This window comes from Morus notabilis, unplaced genomic scaffold, assembly GCF_000414095.1.
Source record: "Morus notabilis unplaced genomic scaffold, ASM41409v2 Scaffold363, whole genome shotgun sequence".
In the NCBI taxonomy this organism is placed as follows: Eukaryota; Viridiplantae; Streptophyta; class Magnoliopsida; order Rosales; family Moraceae; genus Morus; species Morus notabilis.
In genome coordinates, this window is record NW_010360145.1 from 204,782 (window position 1) to 230,844 (window position 26,063).

Genomic DNA, 26,063 nt, shown 5'->3' on the forward strand with positions numbered 1-26,063 from the left:
CAGTAATTTCTAGATCAATTTTTTAGATAAAAGTTTTCCGACGGTTTTCAATCCATTGTTTAAAACACAATCTAACACTATATTCAAAAGAAATTAACACTGGCTTCGATTAAAAATCGCATAGATTATTCGGTTATTTCCAGACTTTAAAATTTGTCTTAAAATGACTTAAAATTTGAGTTTTACATACGCGTCTTAAATTCTTAGTGAAACATAATAACCGACAATGCCAATTTTCGAGCCTGGCTTTACAGTTTTACCTAAAACGTAGCTCGCGTAACACCGATTTTACTAATTGGTAATTAAGGATTTCTTTAAATGTTAGAGCTCTTATCAGAGCACTATTAATTATGTACAATACTCAAAAATTCTTATAAGCAGAATCACGAGCCATAGTCGAATTGAAAATTTCTCCCGTCTTAAATCACAGTGAGAATTATCGACCGAGTCATAACATAAAAAATTTCGACATAAAATTTTTATATAGAATTTTCGAATAATATTTTCAATTCCATAAATCCTTCATTACAAAACATGTCCTTATCCAAGAAATTCATGATTTAATTACGTAAATTACACTAATTAACATCAAGATTTTCTAGGTCATTACAATCCGTCCCGTGGAATTCTCTTAAATACATTTATGCCAAACTAGACTTCTACACCAAACTCGACTTCTCTGGTTCACAGAAGTAACAAAACTGACCAACACAAAGCATCTTATTGAACACGCATCTTCCAAAGCATGGGTGTAAAGCCTTTGTTGTGTGGGAAAATGTGGCGGACGCGTGGGCGAAGTATATCACGACACGTGGCCTTGATTAATCCCCACCGAGCAAGGAGCCCTCGACGCCTGCAGACTCCTCATATTCCTCTGCGAAGGCCCCAGGACGAAGTCCAAGTTAAGACGACAATCCTTTGTGGCGTCGACCAATTGCTCCGTCGACGCCAAAGGATGAAGATCTCTCGACCGCAGAAAGGGCCATCGAAGAAGGCGGTTGGGGCTAAGAGGTGCTGGCGACGAGGGGAACGTCCCTTAGAGGACGTAACGGATTGCGTGCAGTAGCGGAGGTGGTCTGCAAGCATTAATTGCAAGCTGTCAGACCTCTCCCACAGGGGACAGGAAAGTATTACGGGGAAGCACAAAGCCGTAATAGAAGACTAAACAACTGACTGAACAGTGCTAATTAGTGGGCTACGTCTGGGCCTACCGAAGGAGAGCACTTGAGTGCTTCTAGCTGTGAGGGAAACCCCTTGAGCGAAGGAAGCCCAATCACTTAAAGGTGAGATCGAAAATTTCCTCAGAAAGAACCTAGATGTCTTCGCCTGGAATCATTCCGCATGGAAGGGATCGACGCCTTGGTAATATGTCATTTCCTAAACGTCGACCCCTCGTATCCGCCCAAGCGCCAGAAACGTCGACCGATGAACCCCGAGAGATATGAAGCACTAATTGCCGGACTGCGGTTAGCCAGCCACCTAAAGATTGAAAGACTCAGCGTCTTCAGCGATTCTCAATTGGTTGTCGCGCAAGTAAAGGAAGAATACCAAGCGCGCGGCGAGAAGATGGGAGCGTACTTAAGAAAGGTAAAAGAAGAACTCGTTAAGTTTAAAAATTATAAGATACTCCATATATCACGAACCAAAAATACAAGCGCCGACGCTCTGGCGAAGCTAGCATCTTCTAGAGAATCTGACACACTAGGGGTCGTCCCCATCAAGGAATTAGAGCGACCAACCATAGAAGAAAAGGTGGAGGCATTAATTGTCCGAGTAGGTTCCCTTCTCATCCAATACCTAATGGATGCACAATTGCCGAACGATAAGGACGAAGCCAGACGGGTCAGGTATAGAGCTGCTAGGTACTTATCGTATGACGGCTTGCTCTACCGATGAGGCTACTCCAACCCCCTACAGCGGAGCTTGGATGAAACCGAGGCACAAAAGGTCCTCCACGAAATCCATGAAGGGATCTGCGGTAACCACTCCGGGGGCAGTCTTTGGCTCTAAAGGTTTTGCGGCAAGGATACTACTGGCCCACGCTCAAAAAGACGCTTTTCAATACGCCCGACATTGCGATAAATGCCAAAGGTATGCCACAATTCCTAGAGCGCTCCCAGAACATTTGACGTCCATTCTCAGTCCTTGGCCTTTTGCCAAATGGGGGGTTGACCTGATCGGGCCGTTACATCGTGCACCCGGGAGGTTTAGGTTTGCGATCGTTGCAGTGGACTACTACACAAAGTGGGCAGAGGCAAAGGCCTTAACTATAACCACGGAAGCGGCATGCACCAAATTCATGTGGGATCATATCGTATGCAGGTTCGAGGTTCCCCACTCGATAGTATCCGACAACGGAAAGCAGTTCGACAAAGCCTCAACACGCAAGTTCTGCGATGACTTCGGCATCCGGAAAGATTTTTCGATGCCGATCCATCCACAATCCAATGGACAAGTCGAGGTGGTCAACAAGATATTAAAATATACCCTCAAAAAGAAACTCGACGATCTGAAAGGGAAATGGGCCGAGGAACTTCCCAAAGTCTTGTGGGCATACAGAACGACGAGCCGAACTACTACGGGCAAAACGCCTTTCTCCATGGCATATGGCGTCGAAGCGGTGCTCCCCATAGAAATCGAAACGCTGACTCTAAGAACCGTCGTCCATAACGACGATGACAACGCAGAAGGCATGAACGGAGAACTCGACTTGTTGAAGGAAAAAAGGCTCGACTCCCAACTACGTCTCGTCGCCTATCAGCAAAGAACGGCGCGATACTACAACAAGAAAGTTCGACAGAGGAGGTTCATTCCAGGGGACCTAGTACTAAAAAGGGTAACGCAAAGCACAAAACCCAAAAATACTGGTCCACTAGGCCCAACTTGGGAAAGGCCCTATCGCGTAAGGAAAATGCTACGTCCCGGAACCTATGTTTTGGAAAGCCTCGACGGCAAAAAGATCCAACACCCGTGGAATGCAGAACAACTAAAGCTATACTACCAATAATGTATGAATTTCTCGCATATCTCGATTGTACATTCTTTACAAAGTGAATAAATTGATATGTTTGCAGAAGGAAAAGAATTCACCCCTTAATAACATGTCTGCCTAAAAACCAAGGTTATATTAAACAGACATGGGGGGATAGGGATCCACGGGTTAAACAAAAAAAGGGGCTTAGCGAAATTCTAAGGAATTTCTTAAGACGACGACCCCAAAAGGCACTATCGACGTCAGATCCTTTAAGAAGGAAAGACAAGGGGCTTAGCGAAATTCCAAAGAATTTCCTAAGACGACGACCCCAAGGGGCACTATCGACGTCAGATCCTCCAAGAAGGAAAGACAAGGGGCACTATCGACGTCAGATCCTCCAAGAAGGAAAGACAAGGGGCACTATCGACGTCAGATCCTCCAAGAAGGAAAGACAAGGGGCACTATCGACGTCAGATCCTCCAAGAAGGAAAGACAAGGGGCACTATCGACGTCAGATCCTCCAAGAAGGAAAGACAAGGGGCACTATCGACGTCAGATCCTCCAAGAAGGAAAGACAAGGGGCACTATCGACGTCAGATCCTTCAAGAAGGAAAGACAAAGGCTTAGCGAAATTCCAAGGAATTTCCCAAGACGACGACCCCAAGGGGCACTATCAATGTCAAATCCTCCAAGGGGGGAAGACAGACTTAGCGAAATTCCAAGGAATTTCCTAAGACGACGACCCCAAAGGGTCTGCTCCACGACAGATCTTCCAGAAAAGAAAGGCGAAGACTTAATAAAGAAAGCAGCAATCGCGAACCAAGGTACAAATTAAAAACTGTTGTCCTTTGAATATATATATATAAGGAACAGATAAAAGTAAAAGATGTCCGGATCAACAAAAAAAAAACAAAATGAGGCAGTTAAAAATCCTTCAGGCCTCGCCGGCGGCAGCTCCCGAGTCTTCACCGTCACCAGGCGGAGAAATATTGTCATCACCCGCAGGGGGAGTCGTAAAGAAAGCTCAAATCCCACTCAGGACGCTCCTTCTTGATCAGGTCGACAATTTGTTGACCCGCAGATTAGAAGTCCCTGGTGCGGATGTCAGTAAGCTCCTGGGAAGCCTTGAACTCCTCAATGACCTCGGCGCGCCTGGTGTCGAAAGCAAATGCAGCTTCTGCCTCGGCTTCCTCTTCCCCTCAGTCTTCCCCTCAGTAAAATGCCTCTCCGCTTCCCTAGCTGCTTCCCTAGCTGCCTCGGACAATTTTTTGTCAGATAAGTCCGCCCGCTCCTTGAGACTCGCCATCTCGTTTTTTAACTTTAGAAGTTCTTCTTCCAAACTCGCCAGCTTGGCCCAGGCCATGTCCCTCTTCTCGTTGGCATCATCTAGCTTTTGTTTTGCGTCGGTAACGAGGGACTGAAGGTTGGCCTCCAGCTCATCCATCTCATTTTTTCGCTCCTCGACCTTGACAAGGTCAAGGAGGTTGAGAATGGAAAGGACCAAGCTCTGAAAAAGTCGAAGGTCAAAAAAAAAAAAAAAGAAAAGAAGAGGATGAGCCTTACGGGAAAGTCTAGAAGGGAGAGCGGCCGCGCGGTACGCCTGAGGACAGAAAGCACGGTCCGGAGGTTGGAGAGGAAGGAGTCCATCGGAGAAGGCGGCGGTCCAACAGATGGGAAAGAAAAACTTGGAGTTTCGAAAAAATGGCTCTCAAGTTCGTAGAGGGTATTTAAAGGGACGGGCATCCTCGACCCTGACCGTCAGATGGAGATCTTAAAGATCCGATGGCCAAAGAAACCTGCCTAGATCTGACAGTGATGAGGTAGGGCGGGAAGCAGAGAGGTCGCAATCCAAAGGCCCATGTTCGTTCTTTTAAAATAAAGGTCATACGTTATCATGAGAAATCAATCGACGCGACGGTTGCATTCCCCAAAGGATATCCGAAGGTCCCAGACCATCATTGCAAACGGAGGCTCGGGACCGATTTCCCACACCCAAAGCATGGAAGGGCAACCGAACCTAAGTCCGAGGCCACCCAAAAGGCGCCCTCGACCTGGGGGGTAGCTGTTGTGTGGGAAAATGTGGCGGATGCGTGGGCGAAGTATACCACGACACGTGGCCTTGATTAATCCTCACCGAGCAAGGAGCCCTCGACGCCTGCAGACTCCTCATATTCCTCTGCGAAGGCCCCAGGACGAAGTCCAAGTTAAGACGACAATCCTTTGTGGCGTCAACCAATTGCTCCGTCGACGCCAAAGGATGAAGATCTCTCGACCGCAGAAAGGGCCATCGAAGAAGGCGGTTGGGGCTAAGAGGTGCTGGCGACGAGAGGAACGTCCCTTAGAGGACGTTACGGATTGCGTGCAGAAGCAGAGGTGGTCTGCAAGCATTAATTGTGAGCTGTCAGACCGCTCCCACAGGGGACATGAAAGTATTACGGGGAAGCACAGAGCCGTAATAGAAGACTAATCAACTGAGTGAACAGTGCTAATTAGTGGGCTACGTCTGGGCCTACCGAAGGAGAGCACTTGAGTGCTTCTAGCTGTGAGGGAAACCCCCTGAGCGAAGGAAGCCCAAATATAAAAGGGAAAAGACCCCCAGCAAGGGGGAGGTGAAAACAAAAAAAACAACTCTCGATCGAGAATAATTATTGTAAATTGTAATTTGCCCAAACACAAAGAAATACAAGATTACAGTGGATGTAGCTCTAAAGTTTATAGAGTGAACCACTATAAATTTCCTTGCGTCATTTACATACTAGAGATTTAGTAAATACGCGCACACACACATATTCATCAATTCCTGATATGATAAGCTACACACAAGTGACCGGTAATCCGAGGGAAAACCGAGAGGTAATCCGGTCGGTTTTTTGTTAGCGAAATTTGACCGTCAACAGCCTTCATTTGGGAAGTTCCAAACTGGATTTCTAAGATTACGCATAAAAGATAGCGAAAACCTCCTCATTGGGTAACAATTTTATAAATGGTTAAGCCTATGCATATTTACACATAATACTTTTTACAATCAATTATTCTCAGCCTACGACAAATGCAGAGCTGGATCTTCCACATAGGAGTACACAATAAAATGGGTATTGCAAAAACTGTCCGAATATCATTGTAGAAAGTTCCAACTAATTGATCAAATACACTTGATGATCAGGAAGGTTTAAGGCCTACAGCCTACATGCTACAATATTGAAATTATTCTATAATCTGATAACCCTCCATTGACTTTGTAGCCTCAATTTACAACAGCATACATAATCAACCCGTGCTCTAGTAGCACGAAAAAGAGTGCCATCAGCAACAATAGCGTGTTCATAGTCTACCTGAACGCAATCTGTTGCAGAACCTTGCGCAAGTTGCATTCAACAAAAACTCCAGACTGTCATCAATATAAGGGTATCAATACAGAAGCCCCCTTAGGAGAAGCTAATACAGCAAAGCGTTGCTTTGAGACATTTTTTAGGTGATTTTCACAATGTACGGCAGAATCCAGATGGCTCCTGCGGACTGTGCTCTGTAAAAGGCACAAAATATTAAGCATCTACAAGGCCACAATTCTAACAGCGTAAGTGGTGCTACGCTCAAATGTAACCCTTTAATCACAAGGAATCAAAATGAATTTCAAGGTAGCAAATTTACGGCTAAGAATGTAGAAGCTGCCAAAAAAATAGAATTGCATATTGGGCTATCTTGCTACACTTACAACCCCGCTTAGGATCGAACCCACAACTTCCCTCCAAACGCCACCCCACCCCACCCGAACCCTCTTGTGCCACTAGACCAAGCAAGCCCGCTTATTAAGCCAATACATTCAACATTTTAACACTTACTGCCCCTGCAGAGTCAATCGTTCCGTGCGCTTGTTTATGGTGAGAGCGAGATGGATAAGGTGGTTACTCTATTGTCTACCTTGTACAACGGACACAACAAACTGACATACACTCCTATACCCAATTCTACTTAGTTAACATATCTATTTTCATCATCTGTCTCGCAAAATAAACGCAAAAGAGGATATGGGAGTTTAAAAGATAAAGGTGAATGACAAATAATATCCCATCTTCCTTTCACAACGCACAACGAGCTATTAGAATTCTAAAGGCCACCCTAATGCAGCACATAACCACTTGATTTGCTAGTTTATAAATGAAAATATTTTCCTATTGGTTTTTATGTCCAACACTTCAACTCCGAGCTCACATGACGATCAAAATGCCATCTTTCAACAAAACAAAAATTTTCTTCTGTTTAGGTGGATGCAGGATTAAGAAAGCAAAAAGGTGCAAACAAAGCCACTAAAGTAAAGTTACCATTAAACAAACCACAAATAGATCGAAGCCATCAAATCCCAAACATAAACAACTATAAATTCCTAACAAGCTGCAATTATCATGGAATATGATAATGACAAATGGGAGGATTAAATAAGGATCTGACATATTCCATAAGTATATACACCAAGAAAATAAGGTACTAATTACCATATAATTCTTTCGGCGATTCTCCCTCTAGCCCACAAGTACTTTGGCCATCTCGCTCTTCTGCTGTATTGTGTACTCATGAACTCTTTTGGCTTTCAATCTCATCCCCATGATCATCTCCTCAGTTGCTTCAATTATCTGTTTCGGCAAAGTAACCTCCAAGAAATCAAACCACTCCCCGAGTGTCATCTTCTCCAAATCCACCCCCTTTCCAACCTCAAATGAATTCTCTTTAGAACCAGAACCAGAACCTATACCTTCCTTTGCCTCATCAGAACTACCCACATTTCTGCAAGCATCTTCATTTCCTTCCTCATAACTGACGGTTTCGATTCCATCCTGCTCCCCCAAATTCGACACATTTACTCTTTCATAATTCGCGGCATCAACCCGAATTTTGTCTTCTGAATTCTCCGAGATATCAATCAGAACAGATTGTGGTGGCTTCTTCGGTGGCAAATTCCTCCCCCTCCGCGTATTCATGCGCTTCTTTTTGGCAACAACCTCTACTTCTCCACCTTCTAGATCATAAATCTCCGGAATTACCACAAGGAACGAATCAGAAACAACACTTTCATCATTCTTTGAGCTCTTCGAGTTCTGCTTTCGCCTAGTGCTCACTTGCCTTACCGGTCTCTCTTCCACCGTGCCGCAACCAGCCCCAACCCCCACTTCTCTACCTGCTAAATCATTTTCCGGAATATTCTGGAGAACAGAACCAGACGCAACAATTTCATCATCCTTCGACATCTTCGAGCTTCGAGTTCGCCTTGTGCTCGCTTGTCTTGCTTGTTTCTCTTCCAATTTCTCATCCCCGGAACCGAAAACCTCGCCATTTTTCTGGACCTCGCACAGCTCCTCCTCCTCCTCAACGTTGATGTTCAAAACCCCAACTTTCCTCGGGCGACCACGCCTCCGATTTCCGACCACCTCCGCGGAATTGTCCACCGCCAAGCCACAATTCTCTTCGCTCTCCTTCAAAACCCTACCTCTCCCGCCCCGACTTGCGGCAACCGAGTCCACCGCGCTCTTCTCCACTCCGCGCCTAGGGTTCCGCCACAACTGGCTTCCTTCGAACTCGTCGATCTTGACGGAAATCGAAGTCTGCTCGCCGATTTTGACGACATCGCCGTCACGGAGGTCGACGGCGGCGTTCGGATCGATCTGCTTGTCGTTGAGGAAAGTGCCGTTGGAGGAGTCGAGATCGCGGAGGATCCACTTGCCCGATTCGGATCCGATGGTGAGGTGCTTGGAAGAAATGCCGGAATCCTTGATCGGCAAGTTGTTGCCGCGGACAATCCTGCCGATTCGGACGGTGGCGCCGGGTTTGTATTCTAGGGTTTCGCCTTCTCGAGGGCCATTGGTTACCACCAGTTTTAGAGCCATGGCGGCCATTGCAGAGCCAGAGAAATGAGAGGGAAATTGAAGTTGACTGTATTTCAAATTTCGTGCTTTCAAAATGGGGGAATTTTGAATTATACAAATGCCAGGTCTTTTGTGTGTTTTTCCTTTTTTTTTTTTAAATTACATTAGATTAAAAATATATGAAGAACATAAAATTTTTTATACAAATTTAACGGTTAAAAAATAAAAAACTATCAATAATTTATTTTTTCTGCTTTTATAGAGAAACTCTAAAAAATAAAATAACTAACTTATAAGTCAATACTAACCAAAGTGATTGTGTCATAACAGTAGAGGCGTGGGGCTTTATTTACATCGTTTGTCTTAGAATTGCCGTTAAGATGCTATATAAGTATGTTTAAGGAGATTTCTTTTCATTATTTTTATTTTTTTCTCATTTTTTACTGTTTCAATTAGGATCTTTTCCCATGATAGCTCCTCAAAACTGATTCAAGAGACATCAAATTATCAAATAATTTATGAATCCATGTCATCCTCAAACACTTTTGTTTTTGTTGGTTTATGTTTTTCTTCTCCTTTCAATTGATCTAATTGATTGTGAACACCTCCAATAAAAGAAGTTTGCTTGTAAATCAAATGATACTATAAGTTATCATCACAAACTAATAGGAAACGAGCATCGAGTTTATATGTTTCTCTTGTATGAAAAATAGATCATGGAACCAAATGTGTTAACATGGTGAACACAAGCAATAAGACTTAATTGTGTTTGGACCTGGAATCCACATATCAAAGCCAACTTTTAATCGAGTTACCTTCTCCTATTTGCCGAGCAAAGTCCCTTAGTGCATGTTTGAAACCGTTTTTAAAAATGATTTTTACGTATTACGAGAAGTAAAAAATAAAAATGAAAAACGAAACGACGTTTGTTTAATAAATGTTTTGAAAACGAAAATAAAAATAAAAATAGTGAGAATGATTTTTGTAAAGGAATTAGAAAACAGTTCAAAATTGTTTTCACTTTTCTATTCTCATATTTTAGTACTAATCAATAATATTATAATATATTAATTAATAAGCACGATTTCATTTTTTTTATTATACTCAAAACAATATCTTAAAAAACCAACCAAACGCAATTTTAAAATCGACCTGAAAATAATTTTCAAAAAATCTCAAATTTACTTTTTATTAAATATAAAATCATTTTAAAACTAATTCTAAAAGCAACTTTAGTTTTATATAGAGATTTGATACCAAAAAAATTATATATATATATATATATATATATATAGCGCACTAGCATGCATGTTACCAAATGCATGGTAGCTAGAGGTGTGTTGTTGGCTCGACAATGTGGCTATTAAAATTTGATTTTTGAATTAAATATTTTCAATGTGGTTTTGAGCAATTCAAGGTCCTTCATATCGCGTTCGGATTCAAATGTCATTAATGACATTAATGTCTTTTTTTTACAAATACATTGTCTTCGTTTCTCAAATGAAAATAGGGTAACCTACTTCCCTCTAGTCTAATTTTTAGACTGTGTTTGGAATTAGTTTCAAAATGATTTTATTTTTTGTATGAAATTAGAAATGAAAACATTTTTAATCTCAAATAAAAATTGTTTCTGAAAATGCTTTTGATAGTTTTATTAAGAGACTATTTTAAGTTAAAAAAAAACTAAAACTCCGTTTAGTTATATAATTTTCACCTATCTACCCAAAAAAAAAGGTATTTGTCCAAAGAAATGAAAATAAAAAATGAAAAACAACTTCAAATCGTTTTCATTTCCTAAGCCCCGTTCATTTCACCAATTCGAGTTTTGTTACAGTAAAAAGCTCTCAAAAACAGTCACAACTAACTTTTTTGCTACAGTAAAAAGCTCTCACATAAAATCACATCTCAACTCGAATTAAAAACTCGAATCAGTAAACTAGATGGGCCCAAGTGATTTTACACTAAGGTCCAGTTCATTTCACCGATTCGAGTTTTGTTACAATAAAATCTCTCAAAAACAGTCGCATCTAACTTTGTTACTACAGTAAAAAACTCTCACATAAAGTCACATCTCAACTCGAATTAAAAACTCGAATCGGCAAACTAAACGGGCCTTAAACTAAAGAATGAAATTATTTTCGGTTTTCTTACCATTTTTCCTCCAAACACATTTTTCCCCTCAATCTCATTTTTTATCTTAAAAAACGTGAAAAACAAAAACGAAATTGATTCTAAACACGCTGTTAATATTCCTCTCGATTTATTTTGCTTGGATATGTCGCCTATCGTATTGGGACTATGAAAATCTTGATGTTGGTAAGAAAAGGCCAAACTGTACGAGAAACAATTTATAAACTTTGTCATTAGCATGAAAATGAATGGATGCCTTTATTAAACTAATGATATGACAATATTTGTTGCATAAGAGCATTTTCTCCCTCATTGAGTCGCATTGTATGAGTTATTAACTTTTAAGCACCGAGTTATATCATTCTAGGCTAAAATACAAAAAAAAAAAATTATATTAAAAAAAATGTTCCATAAAATCCTTTTCACCTCAAGTCAAACTTTGATCATACCAGACACGTAAAGATCATGTTCATTTCACTAATTCAAATTTTATTACAGTAAAAAATTTTTAAAAACATTCACATTTAATTTTTTTTATTACAGTAAAAAGTTCTCACATAAAATCACATCTCAATTCAAATTAAAAACTCAAATCAGTAAACTAAACGGGCTTAAAATATCAGATCTAATCCTAAATTATCCCAAGAATAGGACAAAAACAATATTTTATCCATAAAAGTATACAATGTTGAAAATGATGAAGTCGAAAACTTTTTTTGTTTTATTTTGTTTTGTCAAGAAGAGTGCGTTTGGATTTTTAGATTATAAAGTCCCACATGGAAACAATAGACGGATCTCTGGCAATTTAAATGATCAAAGGAAACGAATGATTCGGCACTACCAGGGGGTGTGGGCTGGGAAACGCACGTGTCTAAACAACCCTAAACCCTAGGCAACATCACGGTTAGGGGTCTTTTACCGGTACGTTTCCCCCGTGCGGATTCATTAAAAAAAGAAACGCCGATGCAACACACGTGCGTAATATTTCCTGGTTGATCAATCTGCCCCTGAGAGGCTGACGGTGTTGACGCTGCACTGGAATAGTGTTCGCGGATACTGATATCCTCGTCTCTCAACCACCCCCATTTTTGCAATTAAAATATATATGAATTATCTCTGGTCAGCACAATTGTGTATAAAGTCTTATATATTTAACATAAAATATAATAAATCAATCAACATATATATTTTTATGCTATGTGTTCACTAATTGTTATAAAAAAAATATGTTTTGAAGATTAATATACATTGTCGTTTCTTATAACTGTTACGATTTACATGTAAATATACACGATTACACAATTATATAAGTGTCATGTAAATATACACAATTTACCTGTAAATATACACAACTTACTGTAAATATACACACTTCATACAAAAATGTACAAGTGCCGTTCTGGTCAGCACTTTCTAAGTGCCTGACCAGAGACCTTGCCTAAATATATAAATCTCATTAGAATATTTTAAATTTCTTATGAGAGAAAAAACTATTTGAACCAAAAATAAAGTAGTTTGAACCTTTAAACCAAACATGCACTTACAAGAAATTTATTATTATTTTTGGATGATACTCAAAACACCTTTTGTGTTTTTTTAAATACCATTTTTATCACTCTTATCATGCAAATGCTCAAAATACTATGTGTTTATAAATCAACATCAAAATACCCTTGAAACAACTAAATTTTTTTCATTATAAAGATTACCATTCTCAGTCTTTAGTAAATACAAGTTAAAAAAATTATTAAACCAAAATATCAAATAAAATCAATTTCAAAGAATGAGAACTCTCAAAATAATTGAAGTATGTGTTAGATTGGGAATATTTATTTGAACATTTTAAATTTTTGTTTATTCCACGTTTTTATTAAATCATATCTAAAATAACATTTAAATATAAATTGTGGAAGAAAGTTTTAATATTTTTAAAAATTTAATTGCTTTATGGAGTTTTTGAGTCTAAGTTTAAAAACACTAGAGGTATTTTAGGTCTCGTTCATTTCACCGATTTGAGTTTTCAGTTTTAGATTTCTACAGTTAAAAGCTCTCAGAAAATGTCACATTTAACTTTTTTTAGTATAGTTAAAAGTTCTTAAAAAATTTCACATCTCAGCTCAAATTGAAAACTCAAATCCGCGAAGCGAACGAGACCTTAGACGTTATAAATATACTAAAGGAGACCTCACGATCATTATTTACACTTTCACATTTTTCCCGATTTTGCCTCTTGACGGTGAGTTGTCTGTTTTTCCCTTTGTTCTTCATCTCTTAGGCTGGGGCTATTTGGTCTTTTTACGCTTTATATTCTGATTAGTCATTTATGCATTCACGCTCCATTAATTTTACTGATTTGAGTTTTGTTATAATAAAAAATTCTCAAAAATAATTACATGTAATTTTTTTACTATAATAAAAAATTTTCATATAAAATCATATCACATCTCAAATTAAAAAGTTAAATTAGTGAACTAAACGGCATTTACTTTTAGGTGATGTTTGGTAGATGAATTTGTTCTCTGATTCGAATTATAGTTCGTTGTTCGCTACAGTATTTTCTCTCATAAAAAATACACATAAATCAAAAATGGTTCTAATCACATAGTTTTAATCCATGAACCAAACGCACCCTTAATTGTCCGGTTGATCTTGGGCTGGTTTTTTGGTCATTTCCTTCTTCAATTGCCCCGTTTGGTCCTTCCACAGAAACCTAGATTGTTTGATGATCTGATTTTTTCGGCCTCTTTCGTTTTTTTTCTTTGGGCAGAAACTATAGATTATATTGCTTCTTCGATGTGTTCATTATCTGCCTTTTTCATTTCATTTGGGAAAAAATGAAACGTCGTCTTTCATCGGTTGTTTTTTCTGGGTTCTTCAAATTTCTTATCCTTTATACTTCATCTCTTTGCGTTTTAGTTTTAATGTTTTTTTCTTGCTTTTTGTTGGTTGCTCTCTTTTATGGCCCGTCTGTCTACATTTTTTTTATTCCTTAAAATTTATTTTCATTTCTTTTAGTATAACAGATAGGGTTCTTAAAAAAAATTTTAATCCTTCATTTTTTTTTCAGTTTATTACTTTCTCTAGAAAGAGATTTTTATATCGATGGTTCGATCTTACATGCTGCTGATTTCACGTGTTGTACAGGTAAATCTTAATTTTTTTAATACTTATTTTTTCTTTCTCATCTGGTATCTGAGGTGTTACTTAATCCAGTTCCGGTGTATTTATTAATGTGGTGATCTGTAATATTTAGGGTGGTGATTTGTCTTCATGATCTGTACTACTTTTGTTGCAGAAGTATTAAATGAATTGTTTTTTTTTTCCTTTCATTATTTGAAATAAGTAAAAAATTTAAAAAAAAATAAATATGAGCATTTTTTTCCTCTTTTTCCTTCCCTCAAGTGATTGTTATTTAATTTTTTTTCTGAAATTTGTAAAAAAAAAAAAAAAAAAAAAAAAAAAAAAATCTGCAAAAAAATATTGTGAGTATTTTTTTTTTTTTTTGCTTTTCCTTTTTCCCTTCTCTGAAGTAATTATTATTTAATTTTTTCCTCCCTTACCGTAATAGTATACGGCTTCTCTAATTTAAATTAGAAATTTTATTTTTTTAAGTGTCTATGAATCGACTTTGTGCTATTATTATTGGTTATCTACTGTTTCAGTCTGCTCTCTTGCTCTTCATTTATAAATATTGTTGCTGTACATGAATTTGTTTTGTATGTCTCTGCTTCTTCCTCTTGCACTTTACTTCTTCTCTTTTCTATATCATCTCTAATCATTTACTGCTCTACTTCATTTTCGACCATTTATTGCTCTATCTTTTCATATCTATATTTTCCACTCTTTACCTGTGTTTATATTTGTTCTCATATTTTCCACTCTTCCACCATATACTGCTCTATCTTTTTATCCCTGTATTTTTGCGCCGCCTCTGTTGACGTTTGGTTGGCTGGTATTTTGTATTTAAGGCAGCATTTACAGCATTCCAGGTACGATAATAATTTCTGTCTATAGCTCTTTAATATCTACTGCTGATACTGAATATATTGGTTTGATGCGATGATATTAATACGTGCTGTTTGTGTTTTATGATTTCTGTTCATATTTGGTTTTATTGTGTTGTTAATAAATGTTCCTAATTTATAGTGTTTACAGAAATTATCTTTTGTTGTTAATAAATGTTAGAAATTGTGTCTATTTTCTTTTGTGTTTTATCAGTGATTACCGCTTAGATGTTCACTTTCTGTATATTTATTTCTTAGTACTATATATATACACACACGTATCCTTACCGCTTAGATGTTCACTTTCTGTATATTTATTTCTTATTTCGGTCTGCTCATGGTTTTAATTTATATCAGACTTTTTGTTGTCCAATCTTCACTTATGGTTTCAATTTGTGTTTTATCCATCTCCCTTTGGTTTGTACATTCTACCATGGTCATGGTTTTCACTTATCTTGGATTTTTGGTATTTCTAATTTTAGTTTGCCTCTTGAATTTGAATTGTCGACTTTGCCCTGTTTTTTTCCCCTTCCTTCTTCCTTTTATCTGCAAGAGCTTTTTGGTATTTTCTTGCTCTATGGTCTGGTCGTACATTTTGTCCTCAGTTTTTTATTTCTTCATTTCACTGCTTTTTTGATTCCTTCATTGTGTTTACCTTATTCATTTTATTTGAGCAGTTCTCTTACTCTTTTATCTAATAAATTCTATTTCCGTTAACGCTTTATCTTTATTATCATATTTCTTTGTTCCCTTCTTTTTTTCAAGTCTTTTTTTTTGTTGTTGTTTTCTTTCCTCTTATTTAATTCACTCGGTAGATTTTGGATAATTTCATATTCTACTCCAGTCATTTAATTTGTATTACATACATATTATAATTTGTGACAGATATGATATCTTATTAATTTTTGTGTTTTTCTGTAGTTGCCTTATTGCAGCAAAAACATTTACATAGGCAGCCATACAATTACTATAAGTATTTTGTCACATATTGTTAAAAATATTGGATATTGGATATCTGAGTCACAGTTGCTACATACAAATATTATTACATATTTACTTTATTAGTCTTTTTCCCCTGATTTATTTTTTTGTTTATTGATTTATTGATTTATATTTTTTTAGATTTTTGAACATCCCTTTTCTTTCTACAAAATATATATAATCAAATTTTGTTATAGAAGAGGCCCGTGGGTCAAAATGCTTATCGTCGTTAGGTTGCAGTGTCTCCCAAGGGGTGGCCATAGTGGCCAAGACATTTGTTCATTTCACCCTTTGATATAGCTTTAACGCGGTGCCTCGTGGGTTTACGCTTGTCACATCATTTCACCGATTATATGGTGTGATTAAACAATGGTTTTGATGCACCCGAGGGTCGTATATTAAGAAGGCCCGGGGTAAGTCTTATAAGGTCTTGTTCACTTCGCGGATTTGAATTTTCAATTTGAGTTGAGATGTGATATTTTATGAGAATTTTTTACTGTAGCAGAAAAAGTTTGATGTTACATTTTCTGAAAATTTTTTACTGTAAAAATCTAAAATTGAAAACTCGAATCACTGAAATAAACGAAGCTTAAATATATACGATCATTGAGTGGACGGCACATTTCAAAGATCCTTCAAGCGGTATTGATGTTTCCGTCGCTAATTAAATTCTCAAAATTCTCATCATTATTCTCAAAGAAATTCGTAATGTCCAAGTGCGTAAAGTCCATGGGATCATGGTGTTCAGCAAGGTTTATTTCTACACTTTTTTTTTTTTTCAATGATGTTGGATAAAGATCAACAATGTGCGTCGCCAATGTCTTCTCATGCCACACCTACAGACATCTTCATTATTCTTAGAGGCTTTATTTTGAGAACCTCTTCCTGTTTTTCCTCTTTATTCTCCCACTTCTGGTGCTGAGATGTAGTCTTCTTGAAATTTGAAGAGTTTTGATTATTGTATTAATTTTTAAAAATTATATATTAATTTTAGAATACAAAACATAAATAAAAATGTAAATTTTTGACTCATCTTGGCCCATGGGCGTCCCATTACGTGGGTTAGAGGTTTTTTTACAGCGTTTTATTTTTTTGTCATTTTTAATGACATTTTTGAAGGCATACCTAAAAAAATATAAAGATCGTGTCTATAAAATTTCATAATTTTTTAACGTCGTTTTTATTTTATTTTATTTTTTAAAGATGAAAAATAAAGAAAATTATAAAAAATAGAATATTTTTTAAAAAATGGTGTCGCTTATTGTATTAATTTTTCAAAATTGTATATAAATTTTAGAATGTAAAATATAAATAAAAATGTAAATTTTTTAGCCATCTCAGCCACTAGGCGCCCAACTATGCTTGTCAAGGGTTTTTTTACAACGTTTTATTTTTGTCATTTTTTGAAGGCATGCCAAGAAAAATGTGAGCATTGCTTTTGCAAAATTTCATATTTTTTAGACGTTTTTATTTTTTTTATTTTTTAAAGATGAAAAATAAAGAAAATTATAAAAAATAGAATATTCATCAAAAAATGGAGTTGTTTGTTGAATTAATTCTTAAAATTCATATATTTATTTTAGAATGTAAAACATAAATAAAAATGTAAATTTCTAACCCATCCCACCCCCTAGGCGCTTCACTACACGGGATAGTGGTTTTTAGCTGTATTTCTCTTTTTTTGTCATTTATTGAAGCCATCTTTTGCACGCATGTCTGGAAAAATATAAGGATCGTGTTTGTAAAATTTGATAATTTTTTGACGTCGTTTTTATTTTATTTTATTTTTTAAAGATGAAAAATAAAAAAATTATAAAAAATAGAATATTCATCAAAAAATGGTGCAGTTTGTTGCATTAACTCTTAAAAATCATATATTAATTTTAGAATGTAAAACATGAAAAAAAAAATGTAAATTTTTTACCGACTACGGTCCCTGGGTGCCTTAGTACTTGGGTTGGGGTTTTTGACAGCATTTTACTTTTTTTTTTCATTTTTAGCTCATTTTTTTGCAAGTATGCCCACAAAAATATGAGGATCATGTCTATAAAATTTTATAATTTTTTGATGTCGTTTTTATTTTATTTATTTTTTAAAAATAAAAAATAAAAAAAATCATAAAAAATGGAATATTCATTAAAAAGTAGTGCTCCTTATTGCATTAATTCTTACAAATCGTATATTAATTTTAGAATACAAAACATAGATAAAAATGTAAATTTTTGACCCATCTCAGTCCTTGGGCGCCCCACAACGCGGGCCGGGAGTTTTTTTAACAACGTTTTATTTTTTTGTCATTATTTGAGGTCATTTTTTGCAAGCATGTCCAGAAAAATGTAAAGATCGTGTCTGTAAAATTTTATAATTTTTTGATGTCGTTTTTATTTTCATTTATTTTTCAAAGAAGAAAAATAAAAAAAAATCATAAAAAATATAATATTAACTAAAAAATAGTGCTGCTTATTGCATTAATTTTTAAAAATCATATATAAATTTTAGAATACTAAACATAAATAAACATGTAAATTTTTGACCTATCATTGCCCTTGGGCGCCCTATTACGTGGGTCGGGAGTTTTTTGATAGCGTTTGACTTTTTTTGTTATTTTTTTAGGTCACTTTTTTTCAGACATGTTCAGAAAAATGTAAAGATCGTGTTTGTAAAATGTCATAACTGTTTGACGTCGTTTTAATTTTATTTTATTTTTAAAAGACAAAAAATAAGAAAATCATAAAAAAATAGAATATTCATCAAAAAAATGTTGTTGCTTATTGCATTAATTCCTAAAAATCGTATATTAATTTTAGAATACAAAACATAAATAAAAATATAAATTTCTGATCCATCCCGGCCTCTGGGCGCTCCATTACGCTAGTTGAAGATTTTTTTACAGAGTTTTACTATTTTTATTCATTTTTTGAGACCATTTTTTGCATGCATGCCTAGAGAAATGTGACGATCGTGGCCGTAAAATTTCATTATTTTTTTACGTCGATTTTATTTTATTTCATTTTTTAACGACAAAATATAAAGAAAATCATGAAAAATAGAATATTCATCAAAAAATAGTGCTGATTGTTGCATTAATTCTTAAAAATCGTATATTAATTTTAAAATAAAAAACATAAATAAAAATGTAAATTTCTTACCCATCCCGGCCCCTGGGTTACCCATTACGCGGGTCGGAGCCTTTTTGACCGCGTTTTACTTTTTCTGTCATTTTTAGGCCATATTTTGCATGCATGGCTAGAAAAATGTAAGGATAGTGCCTACAAAATGTCATAATTTTTTGAAGTTATTTTTATTTTATTTTATTTTTAAAAGACGAAAAAGAAAGAAAATTATAAAAATAGGATATTCATCAAAAAAAGGTGTTGCATGTTGCATTAATTCCTAAAAATCGTATATTAATTTTAGAATGCAAAACATAAAAAAATATAAATTTTTGTCTCATTCCGTCTCCTGGGCACCCCACTACGCGGGTCGGGAGCCTTTTGAGAGCGTTTTACTTTTTTTTGTCATTATGTGAGGTCATTTTTGCAAGCATGCCCAGAATAATGTAAAGATCGTGTCTGCAAAATTTTATAATTTTTAGATGTCGTTTTTATTTATTTTTTATTTTTTAAAGATGAAAAATAAAAAATCATAAAAAATAGAATATTCATCAAAAAATGGTGCCGCTTGTTGCATTAATTCTTAAAAATCGTATATTAATTTTAGAATGCAAAACATAAAAAAAAAGTGTAAATTTCTGACTCATCCCGGTCCCTAGGCGCCCCATTACGCAGGCTGGAGGCCTTTTAACAACGTTTTACTTTTTTTGTCATTTTTGAGGTCATTTTTTGCACGCATGACCAGAAATATGTAAGGACGGTGTCTACACAATGTCCTAATTTTTTGATGTTATTTTTATTTTAGTTTATTTTTCAAAGACGAAAAAGAAACAAAATCATAAAAACTAAGATATTCATCAAAAAATGGTGCCACTTGTTGCATTAATTCCTAAAATTCGTATATTAATTTTAGAATTCAAAACACAAGAAAAATGTAAATTTTTGTCCCATCTCGTCCCGTGGGCACCCACGACGCGGGCCAAGATCTTTTTCAATGCGTTTAATTTTTTTGTCATTATTTGAGGCCATTTTTTGCAAGCATGCCTAGAAAAATGTAAGGATCGTGTCTACAAAATTTTATAATTTTTTGATCTCGTTTTTATTTTCTTTTATTTTTCAAAGACAAAATAAAAAAATTATAAAAATAGAATATTCATCAAAGAATGGTCCCGCTTGTTGCATTAATTTTGAAAAATCGTATATTAATCTTAGAAGGCAAAACATAACAAAAGTGTAAATTTCTAACTCATCCCGGTATCTGGGCGCCTCATTACGCTGGCCGGAAGCTTTGACAGCGTTTTACTTTTTTTCTCATTTTTTGAGGTCATTTCTTGGACGTATGGCCAGAAAGATGTGACGATAGTGTTTGCAAAATGTCATAATTTTTTGACGTTATTTTTATTTTAGTTTATTTTTCAAAGACGAAAAAGAAAGAAAATTGTTAAAATTAGGATATTCATTAAAAAATGGTGCCGCTTGTTGCATTAATTCCTAAAAATCGTATATTAATTTTAGAATGCAAAACATAAGTAAATATGTAAATTTTTTACCCATCCCGGGCCCTGGGAGCCGAACTACGCGCGCTTGGAGACTTTTGTGAGCATTTTACCTTTTTTTGTCATTAAGGATCGTGTCTGCAAAATTTTATAATTTTTTGATGTCGTTTTTATTTTCTTTTATTTTTCAAAGATGAAAAAAAAAATCATAAAAATAGAATATTCATCCAAAAATGGTGCCACCTGTTGCATTAATTCTTGAAAATCGTATATGAATTTTAGAATGCAAAACATAAAAAATGTGTAAATTTCTGACTCATCCCGGCCTCTGGGCGCCCCGTTATGCCGGCCGGAGGCTTTTTGACAGTGGTTTACTTTTCTGTAATTCTTTTAGGTCAATTTTTGCAAGCATGGCCAGAAAAATGTAAGGATAGTGTCCGCACAATGTCATAATTTTTGACGTTATTTTTATTTTAGTTTATTTCTCAAAGACGAAAAAGAAAGAAAATCATAAAAAATAAGATATTCGTTAAAAAATGATGCTGCTTGTTGCACTAATTCCTAAAAATTGTATATTAATTTTAGAATTCAAAACATAAAAAAATGTAAATTTTTGTCCCATCCCGTCCCTTGGAAGCCCCATTACGCGGGCCGGGAGTTTTTTGAGAGCGTTTTACTTTTTTGTCATTATTTGAGGCCATTTTTTGCAAGCATGCCCAAAAAATGTGAGGATCATGTCTGCAAAATTTTATAATTTTTTGATGTTGTTTTCATTTTCTTTTATTTTTCAAAGACGAAAAATAAAAAAAATCATAAAAAATAGAATATTCATCAAAAAATGGTGCCGCTTGTTGCACTAATTCTTAAAAATCGTATATTAATTTTAGATCGCAAAACATAAAAAAAAAGTGTAAATTTTTGACTCATCCTCGTCCCTGGGCGCCCCATTACGCAGGCCGGAGGCTTTCTGACAACGTTTTATTTTTTTCATCATTTTTTGAGGTCATTTTTTGCACGCATGACCAGAAACATGTAAGGATAGTATATGTACAATGTCATAATTTTTTAACGTTATTTTTATTTGCATTATTTTTCAAAGACAAAAAAGAAAGAAAATCATAAAAAATAAGATATTCATAAAAAAATTGTGTCGCTTGTTGCATTATTTCCTAAAAATTGTATATTAATTTTAGAATCTAAAAAATAAGAAAAATGTAAATTTTTGCCCCATCCCGTCCCTTGGGCGCCCACGACGCGGGCCGGGAGCTTTTTGAGAGCGTTTTAATTTTTTTTTTTTTGTAATTATTTGAGGCCATTTTTTCCAAGCATGCCTAGAAAAATGAATGGATCGTGTTTGTAAAATTTTATAATTTTTTTAGGTCGTTTTTATTTTCTTTTATTTTTCAAAGACGGAAAAAAAATCGTAAAAAATAGAATATTAGTGCCGCTTGTTGCATTAATTCTTAATAATCATATATTAATTTTAGAATGCAAAACATAACAAAAGTGAAAATTTCTAACTCATCACGGTATCTAGGCGCCCCATTACGCAGGTCGGAGGCTTTTTGACAGCGTTTTACTGTTTTTTATCATTTTTTGAAGTCATTTCTTGGACGTATGGCCAGAAAGATGTAACGATAGTTTTTACAAAATGTCATAATTTTTTGACGTTACTTTTATTTTAGTTTATTTTTGAAAGACAAAAAAGAAAGAAAATCATAAAAAGTAGGATATTCATCAAAAAATGGTGCCGCTTGTTGCATTAATTCCTAAAAATTATATATTCATTTTAGAATGCAAAACATAAATAAATATGTATATTTTTTACCCATCTCGGGCCCTGGGCGCCCAAGTACGCGGGCGGGAGCTTTTTGTAAGCATTTTACTTTTTTTGTCATTATTTGAGGCCATTTTTTGCAAGCATGCCCAGAAAAATATAAGGATCGTGTCTACAAAATTCTATAATATTTTGATGTCATTTTTATTTTCTTTTATTTTTCAAAGACGAAAAATAAAAAAAAATCATAAAAAAATAGAATATTCATCAAAAAATGGTGCCGCTTGTTGCATTAATTCTTAAAAATCGTATACTAATTTTAGATTGCAACACATAAAAAAAGCGTAAATTTCTAACTCATCCCGGTCCCTGGGCGCCCCATTACGTAGGCTGGAAGCTTTTTGACAGCGTTTTACTTTTTTCGCCATTTTTTGCACGCATGACCACAAAAATGTAATGATAGTGTCTAGACAATGCCATAGTTTTTTGACATTATTGTAATTTTAGTTTATTTTTCAAAGACGAAAAAGAAAGAAAATCATAAAACATAAGATATTCATCAAAAAAATAGTGTCGCTTGTTGCATTAATTCTTAAAAATTGTAAATTAATTTTAGAATGCAAAACATAAGAAAAATGTAAATTTTTGTCCCATCCCGTCCCCTGGGCTCCCACGACGAGGGCCGGGAGCTTTTTTAGAGCGTTTTACTTTTTTTTTGTCATTATTTGAGGCCATTTTTTGCAAGCATTCCGAGACAAATGTAAGGATCGTGTATGTAAAATTTTATAATTTTTTGATGTCGTTTTGACTTTCTTTTATTTTTCAAAGACGAAAAGTGAAAAAAATCTTAAAAAATAGAATATTAATCAAAAGATGGTGCCGCTTGTTGCATTAATTCTTAAAAATTATATATTAATTTTAGAAAACAAAACATAAAAAAGTGTAAATTTCTAACTCATCCCGATGTCTGGGCGCCCCATTACGCAAGCCGGAGGCTTTTCGACGGCGTTTTACTTTTTTTTATCATTTTTTGAGGTCATTTCTTGCACGTATGGCCAGAAAGATGTAACGATAGTGTTTGCAAAATGTCATAATTTTTTGACGTTATTTTTATTTTAGTTTATTTTTTAAAGACGAAAAAGAAAGAAAATCATAAAAAGTAGGATATTCATCAAGAAATGGTGCCGCTTATTGCATTAATTCCTAAAATTCGTATATTAATTTTTGAATGCAAAACATAAATAAATATGTACATTTTTTACCCATCTCGGGCCGGGAGCTTTTTGTGAGCATTTTACTTTTTTTTCTTATTATTTAACCCTATTTTTTGTAAGCATGCCCAGAAAAATGTAAGGACTGTGTCTGCAGAATTTTATAATTTTTTGAGGTCGTTTTTATTTTCTTTTATTTTTGAAAGATGAAAAATAAAAAAATCATAAAAAATAGAATATTCATCAGAAAATGGTGCCGCTTGTTACATTAATTCTTAAAAATCGTATATTAATTTTAGAATGCAAAACATAAAAAAAAGTGTAAATTTCTGACTCATCCCAACCCCTGGGCGTCCAATTACGCAGGCCAGAGGCTTAATTTTGTTGTCATTTTTTGAGGTCATTTTTTGCACGCATAGCCAGAAAAATGTAAGGATAGTGTCTGCACAATGTCATAATTTTTTGACGTTATTTTTATTTTAGTTTATTTCTCAAAGACGAAAAAGAAAGAAAATCATAAAAAATAAGATATTCGTTAAAAAATGATGTTGCTTGTTGCACTAATTCCTAAAAATTGTATATTAATTTTAGAATGCAAAACAAAAAAAATGTAAATTTTTGTCCTATCCCGTCTCCTGGGCACCCACTGCGCGGGCCGGGAGCTTTTTGAAAGTGTTTTACTTTTTTGTCATTATTTGAGGCCATTTTTTCCAAGCATGCCCAGAAAAATGTAAGGATCATGTCTTTAAAATTTTACAATTTTTTGATGTCGTTTTTATTTTCTTTTTTTAAAGATGAAAAATAAAAAAAAAATCATAAAAAGAAGAGTACTCATCAAAAAATGATGCCGCTTGTTGCATTAATTCTTAAAAACTGTATATTAAATTTAGAATGCAAAACAAAGAAAAAGTGTAAATTTCTGACTCATCCCAGTATCTAGGCACCCCATTACGCAGGCCGGAGGCTTTTTGACAGCGTTTTACTTATTTTCTCATTTTTTGATGTCAATTTTTGCACGCATGGGCAAAAAAATGTAAGGATAGTGTCTGCCAAATGTCATGATCTTTTGACATTATTTTTATTTTAGTTCATTTTTCAATGACGAAAAAGAAACAAAATCATAAAAAATAGGATATTCATCAAAAAATGGTGCCGCTTATTCCATTAATTCCTAAAATTTGTAGACTAATTTTAGAATGCAAAACAGAAAAAAAAAATGTAAATTTTTGTCCCATCCCGTCCCCTGGGCGCCGCACTATGCGGGCCGGGAGCTTTTTTAGAGCGTTTTACTTTTTTATTCATTATTTTAGGCCATTTTTTGCAAGTATGCCCAGAAAAATGTAAGGATCGTGTTTGCAAACTTTTATAATTTTTTGATATCATTTTTTATTTTCTTTTATTTTTCAAATATGATAAATAAAAAAATCATAAAAAATTAAATATTCATCAGAAAATGGTGCCGCTTGTTGCATTAATTCTTAAAAATTGTATATTAATTTTAGAATGCAAAACATAAAAAAGTGTAAATTTCTGACTCATCCCGGCCCCTGGGCGCCCCAGTACGCAGGCCGGAGGCTTGTTGACAGCGTTTTACTTTTTTTGTCATTTTCTGAGACGATTTTTTGCAGGCATGCTAGGAAAAATGTGTGGATCGCGGTTGCAAAATTCATAATTTTTTGACTTCGTTTATTTTATTTCATTTTTTAAAGATGGAAAATAAAAAAAAATCATGAAAAATTGAATATTCTTCAAAAAATTGTTTCGTTTCTTGCATTAATTCTTGAAAATTGTATATTCATTTTAGAATACAAAACATAAATAAAAATATAAATTTCTGACTTATCCCGGCCCTTAGGTGCCAAATTATGCGGGCTAAAGACTTTTTGACAGCGTTTTACTTTTTTCCTCATTTTTTGAGGCCATTTTTTGCATGTATGCCCAGAAAGATGTGACAATTGTGTTTGCAAAATGTCATAATTTTTTGACGTTATTTTTATTTTATTTTATTTTTCAAAGATGAAAAAGAAAGAAAATCATAAAAAATAGGATATTCATCAAAAAATGGTGCCACTTGTTGCATTAATTCCTAAAAATCGTATATTAGTTTTAGAATGCAAAAAATAACAAAATATAAATTTTTGACCCATCCCCACCCCTGGCCACCCCACTACGCGGGCCGTGAACGTTTTGACATTGTTTTACTTTTGTTGTCATTATTTGAGGCCATTTTTTGCTAGCATGACAAAAAAAAAAATGTAAGGATTGTGTCTGCAAAATTTGATAATTGTTTGATGTCGTTTTTATTTTGTTTTATTTTTTAAAATGAAAAATAAAGAAAGTCATAAAAAATAGATTATTCACCAAAAATCGTATATTAATTTTAGAATACAAAACATAAATAAAAATGTAAATTTCTGATCCATCCCGGCCCTTGGAGGTCCCATTACCCAGGCTGGAAGCTTTTTGACAACGTTCTACTTTTTTGTCCTTTTTTATGACTTTTTTTACACGCACACCCAAAA

At 34.8% G+C, this 26,063-nt stretch overlaps 1 protein-coding gene across 1 annotated transcript; it reads right to left on the reverse strand.

Annotated features, from left to right (window-relative positions):
* Positions 1–6,186: 6,186 nt before the first annotated feature.
* On the reverse strand, positions 6,187–8,907 carry LOC21400420 (FHA domain-containing protein At4g14490). The gene is made up of 2 exons (XM_010095970.2): positions 7,465–8,907; positions 6,187–6,497 (listed from the first exon to the last, which is right to left on the reverse strand). Exon 1 carries the CDS (start codon positions 8,857–8,859, stop codon positions 7,492–7,494), a length of 1,368 nt encoding a protein of 455 aa, XP_010094272.1. The 5' UTR covers positions 8,860–8,907; the 3' UTR covers positions 6,187–6,497; positions 7,465–7,491.
* Positions 8,908–26,063: the final 17,156 nt, after the last annotated feature.

Excerpts from the sequence above, each read along its gene's own strand:
- LOC21400420 (XM_010095970.2), bottom strand. The coding sequence starts at position 8,859 with ATGGCCGCCATGGCTCTAAAACTGGTGGTAACCAATGGCCCTCGAGAA.